The following is a 20,884-nucleotide window of genomic DNA, read 5'->3' as shown; positions in this document are numbered from 1 at the left end:
TATATCAATATTGAATAGTAACCACTGATGTTGTTATTGTAACGTTTTTTGTGTTCCTTCGCAACATCATCATCTTTATTTTAAGACCGTTACGATTCGCGGGTCTTTTTGCCCCGGGACGTCCCAGTTTACATTTTTGGGTTTGTCGCAACAATTGAAAGGGAAACAACTGCTACATCTTTATTTACAGTTAAGTAGTTTTGGGTTGTTCCCCTTGAGTTATCATTGTTATATAGTTACCTAATTACAGTATCAAACAAGTGATTATTTTGATGCTGGGTGTCATGGTGGTTGCTGTGTTTTGGGGTTCTGGGGTGTCTTGGGGTAAAAAGACCTGCCCGTTACGGCTTGTTACGATCCGTTCTCCATTTAAAGTTTAAATTTTCAACAACTTTGCCACATGATCATATCTTATATGTCAATGTATATCATGTAATGAGGTACTGTATGTACAAATTACTGAATAAACTTCTGTTCTGTTCTGTTCTGTTCATGTTTCTGACTTTCATGTTAATCTTATATAGGCATGAATAGAATATAATGAAAGCCGGGAACATGTTTTGACAGGTCAAATAAATTGTACAAAATATAGGAGAGATCGCCGTGACGTCACGCGTTAACATCTGTTTATCTGGTGGTTGGCAAAACAAATGATTTTAACACCGTTTGCGTATTGAATCAGAATTTTTAATTTTTAATAACTTTTTTGCTCATGTATGGATTTTCAAAATTCAAAAAGATTTGAAATACTAACAATCTTCATATTTTTGTATCCAAATATCTTTTTTCAATGAATAACCGTTTTAAATTACATATAATTTTAAAAGCGGCGTAGTGATTTTCACAACCTTTTGAAAAAACAGTGTAAGTTAAGCGTTCATAATTAATCCATTTTATTTCGAAATAACAATTAAAAGTAATCAATAAATTGCTTGTTTTATAACCTTTCCACTGATCAAAAAATATTTTTGTAATTTGTGTTTTAAGAAAGTTTAGACCGTAAGAAAAACATCACTATTTACAAAAAACATTGACGGTCGGCTTCTGCCCACCCGATCACTGTCTTATCAGTTCTCAAAATAGAATTTGTATACAAACACGATCTCGCCTATAGAGATGTAATATTATAATCAGACTCAACACTAGATATCAAAAGACACATTTATATTGTAACTTTTGTTCCAGGTTGTACGCACGGACCGTTAAATTATTTGTTTATAATAGCATGGCAAGTTATTGGTTTATAATTTAAAAAAAAAAATGAGATAATTAAAACATACTTGTTTAATTGTTTTCATGTGTATTAAGTCTGGTATAGTTTTAGGTTTACACCGTATTATGAACACTGCATTGCAATTTATTTTTTCTTCACAAATCTAATAAAAAGTGAATCGAAGTGAAGTAAAATTATCAATAATTGATTAAGAGACATACCGCGGTAAAGTGCGAATCTATCGAGAGAAAATAATCAAAATGCCGAATATTTTTCCTGGTCAGTTTTATTCTAAATGATTTTTGTCACTCTATTCTATAGGTACGTGTCGGAAATGTTGAAAGGAAAACGGCCATTAAAACAGTGTTCTAACAGTCTGTAAGTGTTTGTTTATTCTAGACACAACTGTTGTGATATAAGGTGCTAATGTAGTTTAAATCTAATCGGTGCAAACGCTATCTTTCAAAAAGTTCAAATGGGTCTCTTCTGTATCTATTGCGAATGTTTGTAAAATAAGCAAAAGCGACACTTCACACATGAGCATAAAATATCGAAACTACTCTAAATTTTAATATATTATTCTGTACCTATTTTATCTATCCAATTGCGAACGTTCATTTGCAACACGTGACCGTACAATATATTACGGTATTTGGATGCTGTATTTTCTGTATTTGGACGGTTCAACAGTCACATGTTACACATACGATCAAGCCCGAAACGCGTGAAAATGTTCCGAATGTAAATCGGATGAAGTAGGCGCTCTATGTACAGGGTTTGATTATGCGTCTTGAAATCTGGATTTAATTTGAGTTTGTTTTCTTACAATACACGATTCAAGGGATAACAATGCTATCTGATTTAGATATTAAAACGTTCGTTAATAATCAAAAACTTAAAAATACAGTAAAAAGGATCATCAGATGTTGGAATATTTGAAAAGTCGCTTAAAGAAGCCATTCCGGACGAAACCTAGAAATTGGTATCAGTCCTGACTGTCTGAATAGCTACCTCAGCAGTTTTTGGTGGCTCCTGCCACCAGTGTCAAAAAAGAATACTCAGTTTGAGAAATCTTGTCAGTTCTTAAGACCATCCCAACAACACAACCAAAAATAGTTCCAAGTTTTCCAGGTAAACAATTATCTACACAACGTGCAGAATATGCAAAGCTACAATATATGCCTTAATACCATTTTTAATGTAAATTCGGCGACTAAAATCAATACAAACTGAAGTCAACGTTTTAATTAAAACAACCACGTGTATGAATACAAATATGCAAATTTATGGTCACGTGAATAAACGATGACCTCATGTCACCTGAACCGGAGCGATGATATTGATTACCTATTAGTAATGCCCCAGAGGTCACGTAGCTTATAACGTAGAAAAGGTAGCATATATATATATAGAAACCTAGCCTGGTAATCCAGACTGACAAATTCAAAAATGTTTCCTAACCGCAGTGTCACATGTATAACTCCCGAAATTTAAGGCTTTATTTGATATGCTAGCAATAATCCGCGGCTAAAAATAGAAACGGAATTTCAACGGATAAGTTTCCAAACATTTCCGGTCCATAGACAATACCAGTTTGTACCTCTGATAGCTTTTCCAGCAAGTTGTAACACTTTTCAAATATGTCAGAACAAACTTAAATGTTCGTCATAGCTATCAAATTGTAAGATATTATATTAATGCAACCCTAGTGATCTAAGAATCACGGGAGGGGATCCAAATTTAACATATGTATTCCCAAATGGGCACCGCTTAAAGTCATATGTTGTGCTTCCGGTAGTACATATGTGGTAAACATTTCGCAGAAAAATACGCGAGATTTTAATTTGTGATTGAATATTGTGAAAATGACATTGTTTTGCCAAAAAATCGCGATGCAGTGCAACCGAGTATACATGACCTACCATGTAAGTGCATGTACCTTACCTGTATTTGTAGAAATGACGGAGAAAAACGTATCGTCCGTGAAGCGGTTGGACTGGTTTAGGACTTTGCTTTGTCCTACTTTATGTCACAATTTTATAGCCATATAACTAATTTTGTACTACGTTTTGATAACTAAATAATATTACATTCTAATAAAACGTCTGACATTGGTTAGATGTCAGACATTTTCAATCCACGTTTATCTTGTGTCTTTATTGTGACATAAATGAACTGCATCGGCAGGGGAGCGTAAATATAAAACCATACTTTATAGATTGAAATGATATAAAGTTGTTTATATTTGCCTTTTAGCTACTAATTTTTACATGTGTCCATAATAGCAGTGCATAGGGGTCTTATCACGTTATTGTTGTTACTTATCCTTTTCGGACCTTTTCCCCCTTTCATTATCTTTAGCCTCGTTTTGAGCGGAAAACATCGGAAAAAATACAGAGAACTTTTTCTTATTTTATTTTGTTTTTCCACATACCACCCCACCACCCACCTTGCTCTGCTATTATGTTTTGTTTGAAAATGTCGCTAAACAAGTTTTCTAGTCACAATGTCTTATTATAGTTAGTGATGCTTTCTTTTCCTTGATCTGTTATATCTAGTCAATGGACTTTGCTTTGTCCTACTTTATGTCACAATTTTATAGCCATATAACTAATTTTGTACTACGTTTTGATAACTAAATAATATTACTTTCTAATAAAATGTCTGACATTGGTAATTGCGCAAGCCGCACAAAGGCGTAACTGTATAAAAAGCACACAAAGGCGCAAGCCGCACAAAGGCGTAAGTAGTAAATTAACTGCACAAAGGCAATAAGTGTATATAGTCAAACATCATACAACCTTTTTCTTTGTATTTCTACAGAACCAGGACTAAACAACTGTATTCTTCCTGTTTCCCCAATGTAGATTACCAGATTTGTAGTTCTAGTTTGTAGTTTGATACAAAATATCTGAAATGTACAGTAAACATGAATAATCAAACATATAAAAATAAAATATATTGACATAATGTACATGAATATACAAGGTATTGGATAATACAACACTCTTACAGGTGGTTTTCAGCAAACAAGAGTGCACCCCTAACTGAGTTGTAATATCATGGCATACCACGAACACTGTCTACGTGGATGCCATCTTGAGCCACATATTCTGCAAGAAAACGTCTATTGTAGTTGTTCCTGGAATGTGACCAAAAAATTAAAGAGGGATCTCCAGAACATACTTCCTGGAGCAGGGCATTAGTCTGAGACACCTTGCAGTTGAAATGTTCAGCAATTTTTCTTGGCAGTATTTCTGAAAAAAACAATAATTCTACACCCATACTCAAGTAGCTTGTACGCCAATTCAGTCATGCTCTGTACCATTTTGGATGGTTCCACAGCTGGATCACACAGGTCGTTGCTGCCAATATCTAAAAATGTTATTTGAACATTTAAAGCAGATGCCAAATACGTTTCGGGCCAGATGGACTTCTGATGACAAGGGTCAATGACATTCCCTCCACTTATTCCATGCCAGAATATCTGCAACCTGTTGGAATCTAGATTCATATTTATCTGCTGATTTTCAACACACCATCTCTGTAGCCTTCGAGTGAATGAATGACCTAGTATAAGAATGTTAATGGGAAGTGGCATAGTTAATATTTTAAAGTGACAATCGTAAAGTATTGGCAGTAGAAAGAACAATGGAATGTGGCTACAACCCACGCTATAAAGTAGGTCAAAAACGTGTTTCTTTGTTCCTTCTTTGTTCTATCCGAATTTTAAGTTTATCCGTAATTCGTACGTAAATTACTCAGTCAAATCAAAGTTAGATATATGATTAAGAAAAAGCTGCTAAAATTATCGATTATCGGAAGAATATGTAGCTGAAAAAACAAAATAAAATAAGAAAAACTTCTCTGTATTTTTTCCGATGTTTTCCGCTCAAAACGAGGCTAAAGATAATGAAAGGGGGAAAGGTCCGAAAAGGATAAGTAACAACAATAACGTGATAAGACCCCTATGCACTGCTATTATGGACACATGTAAAAATTAGTAGCTAAAAGGCAAATATAAACAACTTTATATCATTTCAATCTATAAAGTATGGTTTTTTATCGACAGGTGGAAATATGTTGTTTAGTTGCCCTGCGCCTGCTTAATTTTGCCCTCGCAACCTTCCATATGCTAAACCCCATCCAGAAGAAAAAATATTTGGCGATCACTTTGTTAGAAAAATATTTTTGGGCGAAAAACCGAATGGGATACATATGTTGTGCATGGGCTACATATGTGGTGCATTAGATTTTTTAGAACTCCACAGATCTTGAGCTTAAATGGTACCTAGATAAAGAAACGAACAGGAAATACGTGCTAAGTATATGTCACATCAGTCCAAAAATTATATATACATGTGTATGAAAGGGATAACTTATAAACGAGCACAGGTTTAAGCTTATATTAGATATTGTAGAACATTTTCACTTAGGAGTCAACGCATCTCTCCTAAATCCGAAAGGCGTTAATGTGTTGCTTATATGTGTGTTGACCTGTGAATGTCGGAAATACGCATGTTTAGTTTAGTTTAAACATATTTATTGCATGAATTTCACAATTAACAATAGTACAGTAACCATTTTGCATGCAAAGAATATTGACGAAAGCACATTGTACTTATAAGGTCAATCTTCTATTATAAGATATACACCAAAACATGGCTTAAATTTACAAAACAGAATAATATGTCTTGTGCAATACATCCAATTTTAGAAGAAAATATACGATAAGAGATGTTTCTTTGAATCGTAGACACTTAACATATAAGGCTGTATTCCTATAAATCCCAAGAACAAAACAAAATATTGACAGCCTGTTCGTACATATTTTAGAAGTCACAAATAAGTTAAGTGCTAGTAAGAAAATCGTAGTCACTTAACATCATACAAGGCTCTTTTATTCCTATAGTTACCAAGAAAAAGACAAACTATTATCAGCCTGTTCAGTCATTTTTCAGAAGTCACAAATAAGTTAAGTGCTAGTAAGAGAAGTAAAGAATTTCAAATCGTGATAGTTATAAGAAAAAATATGTAGAAAAAGAAAGGAATAAATCAATAAATGAAAATAAGTGAAAAATAATGAAAATAGAAATAATCCACCTGCAGATGAACAAGTTAAAACGTAGAAGGATGATGTCAGGTGTTATCAAGATATTACAGCACATGTCACAATGAAAGTCAATGTTAATTATTAGTGAACCTTCCACTGTCAAGAATATACTTCTGGACAGCTGCAAATAGTTCTATGTTATCTTCATCAGATAAAGAGCCGTCATCAAAGAGCAGGGTAGTTTCACAAATATTTCTAGTGATATGGACAAGACTCGCCAGAAGTGAGGTGCGACAGTTGTCATAAGCTCTACAAACAAATAAGAAGTGGTGACTGTTTTCTACTTCACCGCACTGACAGAGACGGGATTCAACAATATTACGTAGAAACAAGTGATAATTCAAGCTACTGCACTTCATCCGAAGTCTCGCGTGAAGGACCTGGGCTCTTCTATTGCCAGTGTAATAGAATTTTGGAGTTTTGTTAACGTTATTTTTCGAAAGATTCTTGAAGCTAGTCAAAGTTGGCGCATTTCGGATTTCAGTGGACAAATTGTTCCAATCACGTATAGTAGCAGGTAAGAATGAATAGAAGTACATGTACTGTGAAGTGCGCGAGTATACCGGTCTTATAAAATCAGGATTGCGAAGATTGTATTGGGTTGAAGCTCCTGCTGACGGAGGAATTAACTGTTGTAGATACTCCGGGGTCAGTCCTTTTTCATTTTATAAAATAAAATCAATCTGTGGTCTCTTCTTCTGTTTTCAAGTGATTTCCAATGGGTTTCACGTTGAAGATTTTCTAGGGATACTAGTCTAGTTGCTCCTGTCACAATTCGCGCACATTCATTCTGAATCTTGTCTAACTGATCCTTTTCAAAAGCTGTACAGTTATTCCAGATATCGTCGGCATACTCTAAAATAGGGCGAACAAAAGAGGTATATATCGTTTCAAGGGATTTCCTGTCGAGAGTCATTTTCAATTTACGCATAATGTGTACTCGTGTCCAGGCTTTTTCAGTGATGTAGTTGACATGTTCATGCCAAGAACAGTCATTAGTAAGTATGAGTCCAAGATGTTTATGATGTGACACTTCCGGAATCGCTTGGCCATACATAGTCAGAGCAGGATGAAGCAACTGTGTTGTTTTTCTGGATATAAGAAGTGATTCTGACTTTGAAGGATTGAAATCTACAAGCCATTGATCAGCCCATGACATGATTTTAAGAATGTCCGATTGCAGAAGCTCCGCAGCTGGGACCGGAAAGTCAACAATGATGTAAAGACTAGTGTCATCTGCAAAAAGGCGGATATGACTACCAAGATCAAGGACGATATCATTTATAAATATTAAGAACAAAAGGGGACCCAATATTGATCCATGGGGAACACGGCAGTAATATATGCCCAGGATGAAGAAATACCAGGAAGTACAACACGTTGACGCCGTCCAGACAGATAGTTGGTGAACCATTTTAAAAGATTCCCTGAGACACCGGCATTTTGGAGTTTTATTAAGAGGCCCTGATGCCACACCCTGTCAAAGGCTTTGCTGATATCGAAAAAGACCGCCCTAACTTCAAGTCCGTCGTCAAGGGCTTTGCAGAAAATATCATAGAGAAAGGCAAGCTGGTTAACTGTTGAGTCCCCTGGCCTGAAACCAGACTGATAAGGAGAAATAAAGTGTGCATGTTTAGTTTGGTGTATAGTATATTAGTTGCCTATAAGGTCTGCGTAATTATATGTTCTTGAACCTAGTGTTCTTTTCATGTTTGCTTTACCCGTTCGTGTGCGCCTTTATATAGATCTTCGGCGGTATTTTGCATCGTTAACTGTGAAAATTGTCTGTCCGTGAACTGAGTTATTGAGCAAAATATCTGTTTCGGGCAACGGACTCAAAAATAAAATGTAATAAATACTCTACGGCCAGGGTGTTTCAGGAGGTATTTTGGTTTGCACGATACAGAACTACTGGCCCAGCCTCTCCACTACATGTACACATGATATTGTGGACCTGGCACTTACTTGTGTAAAACTACGTTGTTTCATGTATACCGCAACTCCACATTCTAGGTCTATCATAGTTTGTGGAAATATAGGAGGGAGGATATACTTCAAGGTACTCTGTCATCTAATCAGAACATAGCTGCGTCTGGTAGGTAACTTTATCAAATTAAGGGCCCAGGACATATTTCATAATTTAATGACCATGCTGAGTTATATTCACACAATTTTTGACCGAGTACCTTGCAGTATATCCTCCCTCCTATATTGCCACAAACTATATAGGTCTAGCTTGCGAAGTTACTGCGTAGTTCAACACAAGTAAGTGCCAGGTCCACAATATCTTATGTATTGGAGCGGCCGGGCCAATAGTTCTGTATCGGGCAAACCAAAATTACCTCCTGAATTGAAATCCAAGACCCTAAAGTATTTATAACATTTTATTTTCGAGTCCGTTGCCCGAGACACAGATATTTGGCCCTATAACTCAGTTCATGATTCAAAGACAATTTCCACAGTTAACAATGCAAAATACTGCCGAAGATATATAGAGGTGCACATGAACGAGTAAAACAAACACGAAAAGAACACTAGGTTCAGTAACATATAATTACGCAGAACGTATCGGCAGCTAATATGCTATACACCAAACTATACATGCATATTGCCGACATTCACAAGTCAACACACACAGCAACACGCCTTCGGATTTAGGAGAGATGCGTTGACTTCTTCGTGGAAATGTGCTACAGCTTCATATGTAACCTTAAAGCTGTGCTCGTTTCTAATATCTTATCCCTTTAATATACATGTATATTATTTTTGAAATAATGTTACATGTACAGTCGAACTTCGATGGCTCGAACTCGAGGGTCCCGTGGAAATTAGTTCGAGTTTTCCGTTGTTCGAGCCATCCAAATGGCGGCCATTTTGAATTTGGGAATTCGAGGGCATGATGTGTTACAAACCTTACATCGTAATATATTTTCATATTGTACCTAAATGTGAGTATGATACGATGACAAATAAAAAACGAACGCTGAAATATGCTTAATTATTTATTTTCAAACATGACATGATACGGAAAAAACACAAAATAAAACACTAATATAATTATAAGAATTTGGTGAAGACAGCATCAAATAGAAAGACATGAATAACAAATCTTTTTGAATCATAGTCCAGTACAAATATTATCAAATTTATTGCTTTCCAGTAGCCGACTTAGCTATCCCCCCGTATCCGGGTCCTTTACTAAGTTGTTCAGCCATGCTAAAGCAGTATGAAAGTTGACGTCGGATCTTCCGTTTTTATGCAGAAAAAAATAAAGACAGACGTAGTATGTACATTGCTCAATCATTTTAAATAATTTTATTCGCATAAATCAAAGCCCATTAAAGCGTTGCAGTGAACGAAAGTCACTTTGTTTAATTTGTTTGTCGTATACTGACGCTAATTACGTAAGCGTGTGAAAATTAAGCACGCGCCGGTTAAAGGGGAAGCTTGGCGAATGTCAGACAGAAGTGTGAAAAACCTTGTAAACACAAGCCATCCCGGTAAAAATTGTCTGTTCGACTGAATAGGTGTAATTATCACTGTAATTAAGCCGAGGGGACCACCAAATGAGTTCGAGAGTTCGAATTATCGAAGTTCGAGCGATCCGAGGTAGAACTATATAGAATAAAGAAGGAATAAATTCGGGACCGGGCGAAGAGTTCGAGCGATCCCGGGTGTTCGAAAGATCCGAGTTCGAGCCATTGAAGTTCAACTGTACTTGGCAAGTATTTCCAGTTCTTTTCTTTATCCAGGTACCATTTAAGCTCAAGATCTGTGGAGTTCTAAAAAGGCTAATGCACCACATATGTAGCCCATGCACAACATATGTATCCCATTCGGTTTTTCGCCCAAAAACATTTTTCTAGCAAAGTGATCACAATAATTTTCTTTTTCTGGATGGGGTTTTGCATACGGAAGGTTTCGAGGGCAAAATTTAAGCAAACGCAGTGCAATTACAGCATCTGTCCATCTGTTGATAAAAATGTTGCTAATTTTCAGTCATACCGCTTCGCGGAAAATAAGTGTTTCTCTGTCATTTCTACAAATACAGGTAAGGTACATGCACTTACGCGCTAGTTAATGTATACTCGGTTGCACTGCATCGCGATTTTTTGGCAAAACAATGTCATTTCCGCAAAATTCAATCACAAATAAAAACCTCACCTGTTTTGCTGCGAAATTTTTACCACATATGTACTACCGGAAGCCCAACATATGAATTTAAGCGGTGCCCATTTGGGAATACATATGTTTGATCCCCTCCCGTGAGAATGTTACTGAATTGTCGACTGCATTGTCTTGTTTTCGTTTCAAGCACGCAAAAATATGACCACATGTTAATTAGGCTATTTATAGAAAATCGATAATCAGCAGTGATGTGGATTTCCTCAGGCGTTGATACTGCCAATTAACACTAATTAGCGCAAATTTAGTGAGATGATTTATGAACAGGACAGTAATTTATGGATATAATTTGGACATGTACAGTTCATCGTTATATCAAGAACAAAATATACTAAAACATGCTTAGCAATACGAGAGTGAACAAAAATAAAAGAACATTCAGTTAAAATTCATTCGATATTGTTTGCAATGTGACCTGCCGTGAGAATCAAAGACATGTATGTTTTCTAAATAATATTCACTCACGGATAATCTTCCTTTAGCAAATGTACAATATAAGATGCTGTGTATGCATAGATAAACATGTATTCGGTACATTTCGTCTGACAAAACACAAATTATCAACGTGGAAACCCACAGGTCGCCCAAGCTGACAAATGTTGCAAGCTCGCTTTGACTAAGTGGTGCTACTGTATCACGATTTCATCAACTTGTAAGCCCATGAAAGTGGCGCAGCGATGATACTAATACTCGCCTTTTTGAAAACTGTAGCAAATCGTCGGATAACAGATTTGACCAACTTAAAAACTGAATTGTTTCAAGACAGATTCTGCTCACTTCAGCTAAATTCATTCGAGTCGTACCATGAGAAAAACAACATAGTGCATTTGTGACTAGCATGGACTCAGATCAAACACTCTGGTCAGGATCCTTGCTGTTCGCTAACGGTTTCTCTAGTTGCAAGCTAACAGCATGGATTCTGACCAGACTGCGCGGATGCACAGGCTGGTATGGATCCATGCTGGTCGCAAACGAACTATGTTGTTTTCTGATGGTGCGTCTCAATACATCTGGATTGATACAAATATATGTATGAAAATTAAAACGGTTTCGTTTCGCCAATTACATGTAAGTTTGTCTGACTTAATGTCCAGCATTTTTGCGAAGCCTGCTGTTATGTCTAGCGAACTTTTGAGTATAACAGATGAAGTAATAATTAATGCACCTCTAAAATACACTGGCTGCAGAACTGACATTTTGAGATGCATTTGTGGTGCATGTTTGTGTTGTTTTCTTTCACAAAAGTCTCATGAAAACCACAGCTATCTGATACGGATTTAATCAGTGTGTATAATAATTCATGACAGGCAGTGCCCAAAAGTTTTAAAAAGGAAATCTTAAAAGCTGAATGATTTGGAGAAAAAGCTTGTATTATTTATAAATTCACAAATAATCATAAAGGATCAAAACTCATGATTCGTTAAAGACTGAATCAGTGCGTATGTAAACAATGACTGGCAGTGAAAAAGAATTAATTTTGAAACCAAAACCGAATATTAAAAAAAAAAATGCAAAAAAAGTTCTTATGGTTTATATAAACAATTCCTCAGTTGTCGCTTTCTTTGTAATATTTTAAACATTGATTAGCAGCCACCATCAGCGCTGAACAGCGCTTCAGCGCTTTGATTATTTAACGGTTAAGAAACAAAATGGAGAAGATTATGAATGGCAACGGACGGGCGGTCCGCATCCAAAACATGTCTGCTCTATAATTCAGTTTTGGTCGGATCTTCACCAAACTTGCTGACAATGTTTGTTGGCATTACATCTCGGCCAATTTCGATAACCAGCCAAATTATACCAGGCACTCTTTGATTATAGTCCTTGAATTACTCGAAAAACGGGGAATTTAGCCTTGTCCGCTCTTTTAAGTCGAATAGTTTTCATCCGATCTTCACCAAACTTGCTGACAATGTTTGTTGGCATATAATATCTCAGCCAAGTATTATTACCACCCAAATCGTCAAATGGCTGTTGTAGGGAGGTTGCACCAATATTTTTTTTAATGATGATACGCAGAAAAAACAGCATTCAATGAATTACGTATATTACGTATGAAGTGAAATAAATATAGAATAAAAAGGTTATTTAAATTCTTACATTGTTCTGTATAATATATATTTGCACTCATACCAAGCTGGGAAAAACTAGAAAAGGCAGGAATACAATATTCAGTGAAACATTTTTAATTTAAACTATTATTATAGTAAGATAAAATAGATATAGAATAAAAAGGTTATTTAACATTGTACTGTACAATACGAGATATATTTGGACTCGTACCCAGCTGAGCGGCTCGTCCAATATGGTTTTCTCAGCTGGGTACTCGTCCAAATATATCTCCGTATTGTACTGAACAATGTTAAATAACCTAATACTATATATAATACTTCTCCTAACTCTTTGATGTATTCAATTTCAATTTTATTTATTTCTCGCAGGTCACAATACATGACAACATTAAGTATTACATAATATCACACAAACAAGCGAGGCAACAAAAAGGCATAGAAACAAATAATCGTTACTGTATACAGTAGTATATAATAAAAACATGTTTAATGATATATAGTTATTTGGAAAGTACAACATTTTACTTAAGAAATAATGAGTTCCCAAACGTGGTTTAACGTAGGATAACCCGAGTTTTGAGTTCTTTTGGTCGTGTTAGAATTACAGTTGAACTTCAATGGCTCGAACTCGGATCTTTCGAACACCCGGGATCGCTCGAACTCTTCGCCCGGTCCCGAATTTATTCCTTCTTTATTCTATATAGTTCTACCTCGGATCGCTCGAACTTCGATAATTCGAACTCTCGAACTCATTTGGTGGTCCCCTCGGCTTAATTACAGTGATAATTACACCTATTCAGTCGAACAGACAATTTTTACCGGGATGGCTTGTGTTTACAAGGTTTTTCACACTTCTGTCTGACATTCGCCAAGCTTCCCCTTTAACCGGCGCGTGCTTAATTTTCACACGCTTACGTAATTAGCGTCAGTATACGACAAACAAATTAAACAAAGTGACTTTCGTTCACTGCAACGCTTTAATGGGCTTTGATTTATGCGAATAAAATTATTTAAAATGATTGAGCAATGTACATACTACGTCTGTCTTTATTTTTTTCTGCATAAAAACGGGAGATCCGACGTCAACTTTCATACTGCTTTAGCATGGCTGAACAACTTAGTAAAGGACCCGGATACGGGGGGATAGCTAAGTCGGCTACTGGAAAGCAATAAATTTGATAATATTTCTACTGGACTATGATTCAAAAAGATTTGTTATTCATGTCTTTCTATTTGATGCTGTCTTCACCAAATTCTTATAATTATATTAGTGTTTTATTTTGTGTTTTTTCCGTATCATGTCATGTTTGAAAATAAATAATTAAGCATATTTCAGCGTTCGTTTTTTATTTGTCATCGTATCATACTCACATTTAGGTACAATATGACAATATATTACGATGTAAGGTTTGTAACACATCATGTCCTCGAATTCCCAAATTCAAAATGGCCGCCATTTGGATGGCTCGAACAACGGAAAACTCGAACTAATTTCCACGGGACCCTCGAGTTCGAGCCATCGAAGTTCGACTGTAAGTCTAACTTATAAATAGTATAAGCAATATATATATGTGGTATTAATATTCTCACTGACATCTACATCAATTTAACAATTATTTCCTTCACAAAGAGGCATAGATTATTGTGTTCAGAAACATTTATTTTTGCAATATTCATTAAACTGTTGATCCTGTTTACATTTGGTCGTGTATAATATTCCGATTTAAGAAAATGTCTTCTTAACCTGAAATACTAATGTTATTGCAGCCTTTAGCACCTTCCTCTAGATCATATAAAAGAAAGCACATAAAAGAATGAGTTTAAAGCACATAGAAGACGCAAGGGACAGTAGATATATCGTTATTATCATGCCATTATTTTTTCGTGAATTATTGTACTACTCCTGAGCTCCCGCCACGTGCACGTCGCGGAGTACCTTCAGCCCATCCCATCCCATCCCATGAGACCATCCCAGGTTTTCCAGGATGCCTATTATTGTACCATGAAATGCAGATTTAGTGTGGTGATCAAGACTAGCTTTATCATGGCATAAAATAAAGGACAGTAGTAATGCCATTATCGTGTTATGATAATAGTTATAGGGCGGCGAATCGCCGGTGACATTATCGTGTTGTGATAGTAGTTATAGGGCGGCGAATCGCCGGTGACATTATCGTGTTGTGACAGTAGTTATAGGGCGGCGAATCGCCGGTGACATTATCGTGTTATGACAGTAGTTATAGTGCGGCGAATCGCCGGTGACATTATCGTGTTATGACAGTAGTTATAGGGCGGCGAATCGTCGGTGACATTAACGTGTTATGACAGTAATTATAGGGCGGCGAATCGCCGGTGACATTAACGTGTTATGACAGTAATTATAGGGCGGCGAATCGCCGGTGACATTAACGTGTTATGACAGTAGTTATAGGGCGGCGAATCGCCGGTGACATTATTGTGTTATGACAGTAGTTATAGGGCGGCATTAACGTGTTATGACAGTAATTATAGGGCGGCGAATCGCCGGTGACATTAACGTGTTATGACAGTAATAATAGGGCGGCGAATCGCCGGTGACATTATTGTGTTATGACAGTAGTTATAGGGCGGCGAATCGCCGGTGACATTATTGTGTTATGACAGTAGTTATAGGGCGGCGAATCGCCGGTGACATTATTGTGTTATGACAGTAGTTATAGGGCGGCGAATCGCCGGTAATTATAGGGCGGCGAATCGCCGGTGACATTAACGTGTTATGACAGTAATTATAGGGCGGCGAATCGCCGGTGACGTAAAACATGAGATAAGATGGCATTAATCATGCCATTATTGTGTCATTATGTAAAACGAATGTAATTTTAGGGCGGTGATATCATGTCATGAAATAAAACGAAGAATATATTCTATGTTAAACTTGGATTTCTTTTGATTTCATCAAACTGTATAGAACAGAACTATTGAAGAATGATTTATTCTACAGATTTCACTATACAATAGTCTGCTTTTCTTGAAAAAAAAAGATGCGAACTTGTCTATCTATATAGTCAAGCAATATCCAATGAGTACAACATAAACAAAGCAAGACAACACTAACTCAAGCTAATTATAAAGATATTAATACATAAAAAGGGGCTTGTTTGAACTCCATACACACCTCACAACGTTCATCCATAGAATGATCATTCCTACTGAAAAAGTAACTTCAATCCCGGCTTTAATAATAATAAAAAGGTAAGCAATCAATCGGCAAACAGATTCATAAACATTCACTTACTGTTACTTACATTATTTTATCCAAATCTAATAGTACAATATGGGGAGCGTTCGTCCTGGGAATGTTTGTCATGGGACTTGTTCCGAAAAGGCCGGTTCGTGAGCCGCGAGCTAGTTAAATTAATGGTTACCGTCTTCTATCCGCCTGGCGCCTGTCGTAGTGATAGGAGTTGGGAGGTAATTGGTACGCACAATAAGGGTGTCTCATAAGCCAAACTGGCTGGCCCTTTCATTAGGGGTGACACCATAAAAAACAAGACCTTCAACTTTACCTTTTTATATGTCATAGTCAGATGACATTTACTCACCGTGCCTTTAATATACGGTCTTACAGTTACCCTAGATACTTATCCTGATTTCTCTTTCAGAAAACTGGTGGTTGCTGTACTTTGGAGAATGGAATAAGTCATGACTTATCGGATCGGTACCAGGGTACTGAACAAAAACCATGCTTTACTGAGTATCTGATTGGTTCGTAAGTTTGGGTTGGAGGTGGAGTGACAGTAATTGCGCAATCATACTCATCTGTGTGCATGATTAAAATAGACCTGGAGCGCCTGTGAAAAATTACAGACTCGGGTATACACCGGATTCAAGCGATTTGAATGATAAGTTATCTTTAATGTATATATTTTGTAACCATATTAATCCTAACTCTAACCTTTAGTCAGTATATCATACATATTATACACTAAATGCATGCGGACATGCAATAATTTGTGTATTTTTGCCGTGCACTCCGATTGATAACCACTTCCGGACATGCACTGAAGACCGCTCCAGGTCTGCAGAGAGCAATATCGATTAAAATATGCATTAGTTTTATATTGAATTATACTAAAACATCTGTTATATATTAATTCGCCATATTGATTACGTTTGTCCTTTCATGGTATCTTTCAGAATATACCGCGTTGACCTCTCAGAATATAACGCGTTGATTTTTCAGAATATACTTTTTGATTGATTGTTGAAGTACGATATTTTAAAGTTCCTATGGTAAAAGCATTGAACCTGGAATTACTTAACCCTTAGCCTGCTAAATTTCTAAAATGGACTGGTCCATCATTCAATTTGGGCAATACCATTTATTATTTGAAGGGGTGTTTACTGAAAATTTACTGACTGAATAGCGAACAGTGCAGACCATGATCAGACTGCACGGATGTGCAGGCTGATCTTGGTCTGCACTGGTCGCAAAGGCAGAATTACTGCCGCCAGCAGGCAAAGGGTTAAGGGTTTTAAAGTTTACAGCGTAATGGTTTGTTTGCCATAAATTTCGTCTATTTTTTTTCCTATATTTTTAATTTCCAAACCGAAAATGTAACCATTTATTTCAATTCATCAACGTGATTAAGCATGGAGGGTCTACACAATATGTGAATACTTTGACAAATACTGTCACAGATTTTAGCGTTGACGCATTGTTACAGGCAAATCAATTGTTTTTATTTGAGCAAATGCCCAGTGTATTCACATACGACTTTGTGGGATTCCGAACATGAAATGTCATTCCATTTCCAGTTCCAAATCTGAAAAGCTGTCATACACGCGCAGGGAGCAGAAGGACAGTATGGTTGGCCGGAACCCCAGATGAATTCCTCTTGTATACTTTCGTCACTTTTCCAGTGCCAGCCACTTCCATCATGCTACAATACATGGTAACCATGAACTCAATACAAATCTAAATCCAAGTCAGTTTTCAGTTTGAAATTTATGGTGAGATTGTGACATGCTGTTAGGGTTTTACTTAGATTCTCCACATAACATACTGCCATTGTTATGTAAATTCTATTGTCTGTTTATTACTTATGTGTGTACATGTGATATACATTGAGCTTTCATGGAAAAATGAAACATTTACATTTCACAAGAAAATGCATTTAGAAATTTTTAAAATAGAGCTATAAACAGTTATCACTTTTAAGAATGATTTTTCCAACATAAGTTTAAGGTATTTACAAAGCCCATGTACTTACTTTTAAGCCAAGGTAAAATTGTTTGCCATTTATCAAAGGGTAAAGGTCGTCATTCTCCAGTAACTTATTCATTAGATTTTGGAATGCTTGTCGTTTTTCTGCAGTTTCTAATGTAATAATCCGCGAATTCCGTGCCTCACAGAGGTGTTGACCCTCTTCATAGGTGTAAATAGAACTAACCGCAAGATAAACGCATAATCCTTCCTGATTCGATATAAAGCCAAGATGAAACGGACAACCGCTTTCTCCGTATCTGTAAAAGGTCCATCCTGGGGACGTGACACCGTCAGCATTACTAAACACCATAACATTATGAAGTCTACACAGTTTGTTTGGCTTGTCATAAAATAATGACAGGCACTCGTTAAATTGTCCGCACATACATATACAGTTGAGAGCACTTGGTACGTTTTGTAAGATGACCAAAAGATGCGTTTCAAATATCAAATTATCGTACACTGTGGAATGGACAGCTTTTCCATGCTGCAGAACCGATGCATGTATATCTAAAACTGTTAGCAGCACCAGTGCTAATACAGCAGTAATTGTTCTTGTCATATTTGGTGCGACGTCAACAAACACGATTTAAACACAGAACAAAACAAGTGAAGAAAACTCTAACGTAGAGATTAAATATGTGCATACTTATGTTCGACAGAAAGAACGGTCTAAGCATTTTAGAATAAGAACAGAGCATTCAATCAATTTTGCATTTGACGGAAACACATTTATCAGTTTTATAATTTTCCACTTATGTCAATATTGAAAGTAGATCAGTTCCCAACACCCCACTCTGATTTTCATTATCTCGGTCAATACTGCATTTAAAAGGTTACCTCCCAGAATTATTAAGAGCTTTTCAATGTGTCTGAGAGGAACATCGACAAATCGAAGTTATTATCAACAATTTCATATTTACAATATACATATGTATAGAAACGATGTTTACCCACAATTTTCACAACAGTATAGAAGTATACACTATATTTGTCCATTATGCCTCCGTAATGCGGTTGCACTTATTAAACGTATTTATTTCCTCTTATAGGCATTCCTGTTTCAGAATAGTTTTCTTTGATGTTGTAACCGGTTTGAGTATCTAATTAACATAATGGAAACAATTATTCTGCTCCTCCTGGTTCCACATAAGCTGTCAAAAATATAAGTCCCAGTGTTTATAATAACCTGGTTCAGTGTGATGTTTCGTTCTCCTGGTCTTGCACAATTCGTGACCAACAATTGTTTTTCGAATACTTCTTTCAGTACTATTGATTCATTGGTATCTGAAAACAGTTTCTCTGTCCTCATATAAACCCAACTTTATCATCTCATGAAAGCAAACACCCTCATTCACTTAAGATATTAAATATTAACTGTCAATCTATAGTCAATGAAAACATGAACTATATGCTCGCATAGACGAACACATACCCGTCATTATTGTAGGTATGGAGTCATGCCTTTCCTCCGAACATTCTAATGCTGATATTTTCCCCCAGTCTTTGGGCTACCCACCCTTGAGAAGGGATACATCTGGGTCCAAAGGTGATGGTGTCTTTATTATAGTCCGTCAAACTTAAATTGCAACAGAACAAACAGAACTAGCCACTGACTGTGAAATACTATGGGTGAAACTGGAAATGGAAAAGTGTAAACCAGTTTATTTTTCTACATTCTAACGTCTGAGAGAGTCCTACTTTTATGGAGCTGATTATCTTTAGAGAAAACTAGGGTTTTAAAACGTAACATTTGGGTATTAAATTTTGGTGACTTTAGCTACCCTCATTTTTGTTGGGATGAAACTCATACCTCATCCATCAAACATGGCTGCAGGTACCCTAAAATATATGAAGATTTTATAAATCTTCTTGGTGATTTCAACCTAGCCAAAATGGTATCAGATAATACACGTGACCTATTCTTAACATCAAATCATACACTCACTAACACCGTTGTTACAACCACATTTGTAATAAAAACCAGATTTGTAATAATTATAACATTTCTCGTTTTTATTACAAAAGTGGTTGCAAAGGGTCAACCACATTTGTAATAACCAGATTTGTAATAAAAATCGCAAACGTTTTTTTCGGGATATATGTTATCCCACGTGATATTCAAGCTTATGCATGCGTTATTAAGCACGTGCAGGTCGAATTGAACTCTCCTGGGCCATTTAAGAACTCCAAATCTTTTACGTTAAATCCTTGTCCATGGACATAATTGTGTTACTTTAAAAAATTATTACATTTCTCGTTTTTATTACAAAAGTGTTTGCAAAGGTTCAACCACATTTGTAATAACCAGATTTGTAATAAAAACCGCAAACTTTTTTTTCGGAGATGTGTTTTCCCCACGTGATATTCAAGCTTATGCATGCGTTATTAAGCAGTGCAGGTCGAATAACAACTGTCCCTGGTCATTTAAGAACTCCGAATGTTTAACCTGAAATCCTTGTTCATGGACCTATTTTACTTTAAAAATTATTACATTTCTCGTTTTTATCACAAAAGTGGTTGCAAAGGTTCAACCATATTTGTAATAACCAGATTTGTAATAAAAATCGCGAAATTTTTTTTTCGGGAGATGTGTTTTCCCACGTGATATTCAAGTTTATGCATGAGTTATTAAGCACGTGCAGGTCGAATTAAACTGTCCTGGGTCATTTAAGACTCCAAATGTTTTAATTAAATCCTTGGTCATGGACATATTTTACTTTAAAAAAATATTACATTTCTCGTTTTTATTACAAAAGTGGTCGCAAAGGTTCAACCACATTTGTAATAACCAGATTTGTAATAAAAATCGAAAACTTTTTTTTTCAGGATATGTGTTTTCCCACGTGATATTCAAGCTTATGCATGCGTTATTAAGCACGTGCAGGTCGAATAGAATTCTACTGGGTCATTTTAGTACTCCAAATGTTTTACCTGAAATCCTTGTTCATGGACATATGTTACTTTAAAAAATTATTACATTTCTCGTTTTTATTACAAAAGTGGTTGCAAAGGTTCAACCACATTTGTAATAACCAGATTTGTAATAAAAA

The 20,884-nt window shown here is 36.1% G+C and overlaps 1 protein-coding gene across 1 annotated transcript; it reads right to left on the bottom strand.

Annotated features, from left to right (window-relative positions):
* Positions 1-15,144: 15,144 nt before the first annotated feature.
* On the bottom strand, positions 15,145-19,871 carry LOC123532000 (C-type lectin domain family 6 member A-like). The gene is made up of 2 exons (XM_045313331.2): positions 17,836-19,871; positions 15,145-17,505 (listed from the first exon to the last, which is right to left on the bottom strand). The coding sequence occupies exons 1-2, from the start codon at positions 18,391-18,393 to the stop codon at positions 17,305-17,307; spliced, it is 759 nt and encodes a 252-aa protein (XP_045169266.1). The 5' UTR covers positions 18,394-19,871; the 3' UTR covers positions 15,145-17,304.
* Between the last annotated feature and the right edge of the window lie 1,013 nt (positions 19,872-20,884).

The sequence above is a fragment of the Mercenaria mercenaria genome, chromosome 11, assembly GCF_021730395.1.
Source record: "Mercenaria mercenaria strain notata chromosome 11, MADL_Memer_1, whole genome shotgun sequence".
Classification (NCBI taxonomy): Eukaryota; Metazoa; Mollusca; class Bivalvia; order Venerida; family Veneridae; genus Mercenaria; species Mercenaria mercenaria.
The sequence above is the reverse complement of the archived record's forward strand: the minus strand, read 5'-3'. Positions and strand labels throughout refer to the sequence as shown.

Bases quoted from the DNA above. Each gene is read 5' to 3' on its own strand.
- LOC123532000 (XM_045313331.2), bottom strand. From the start codon at position 18,393: ATGACAAGAACAATTACTGCTGTATTAGCACTGGTGCTGCTAACAGTT. The intron at 17,506-17,835 runs GTAAGTACATGG...CATGTATTGTAG, and splicing joins AATTTTACCTTGGCTTAAAA to CATGATGGAAGTGGCTGGCA.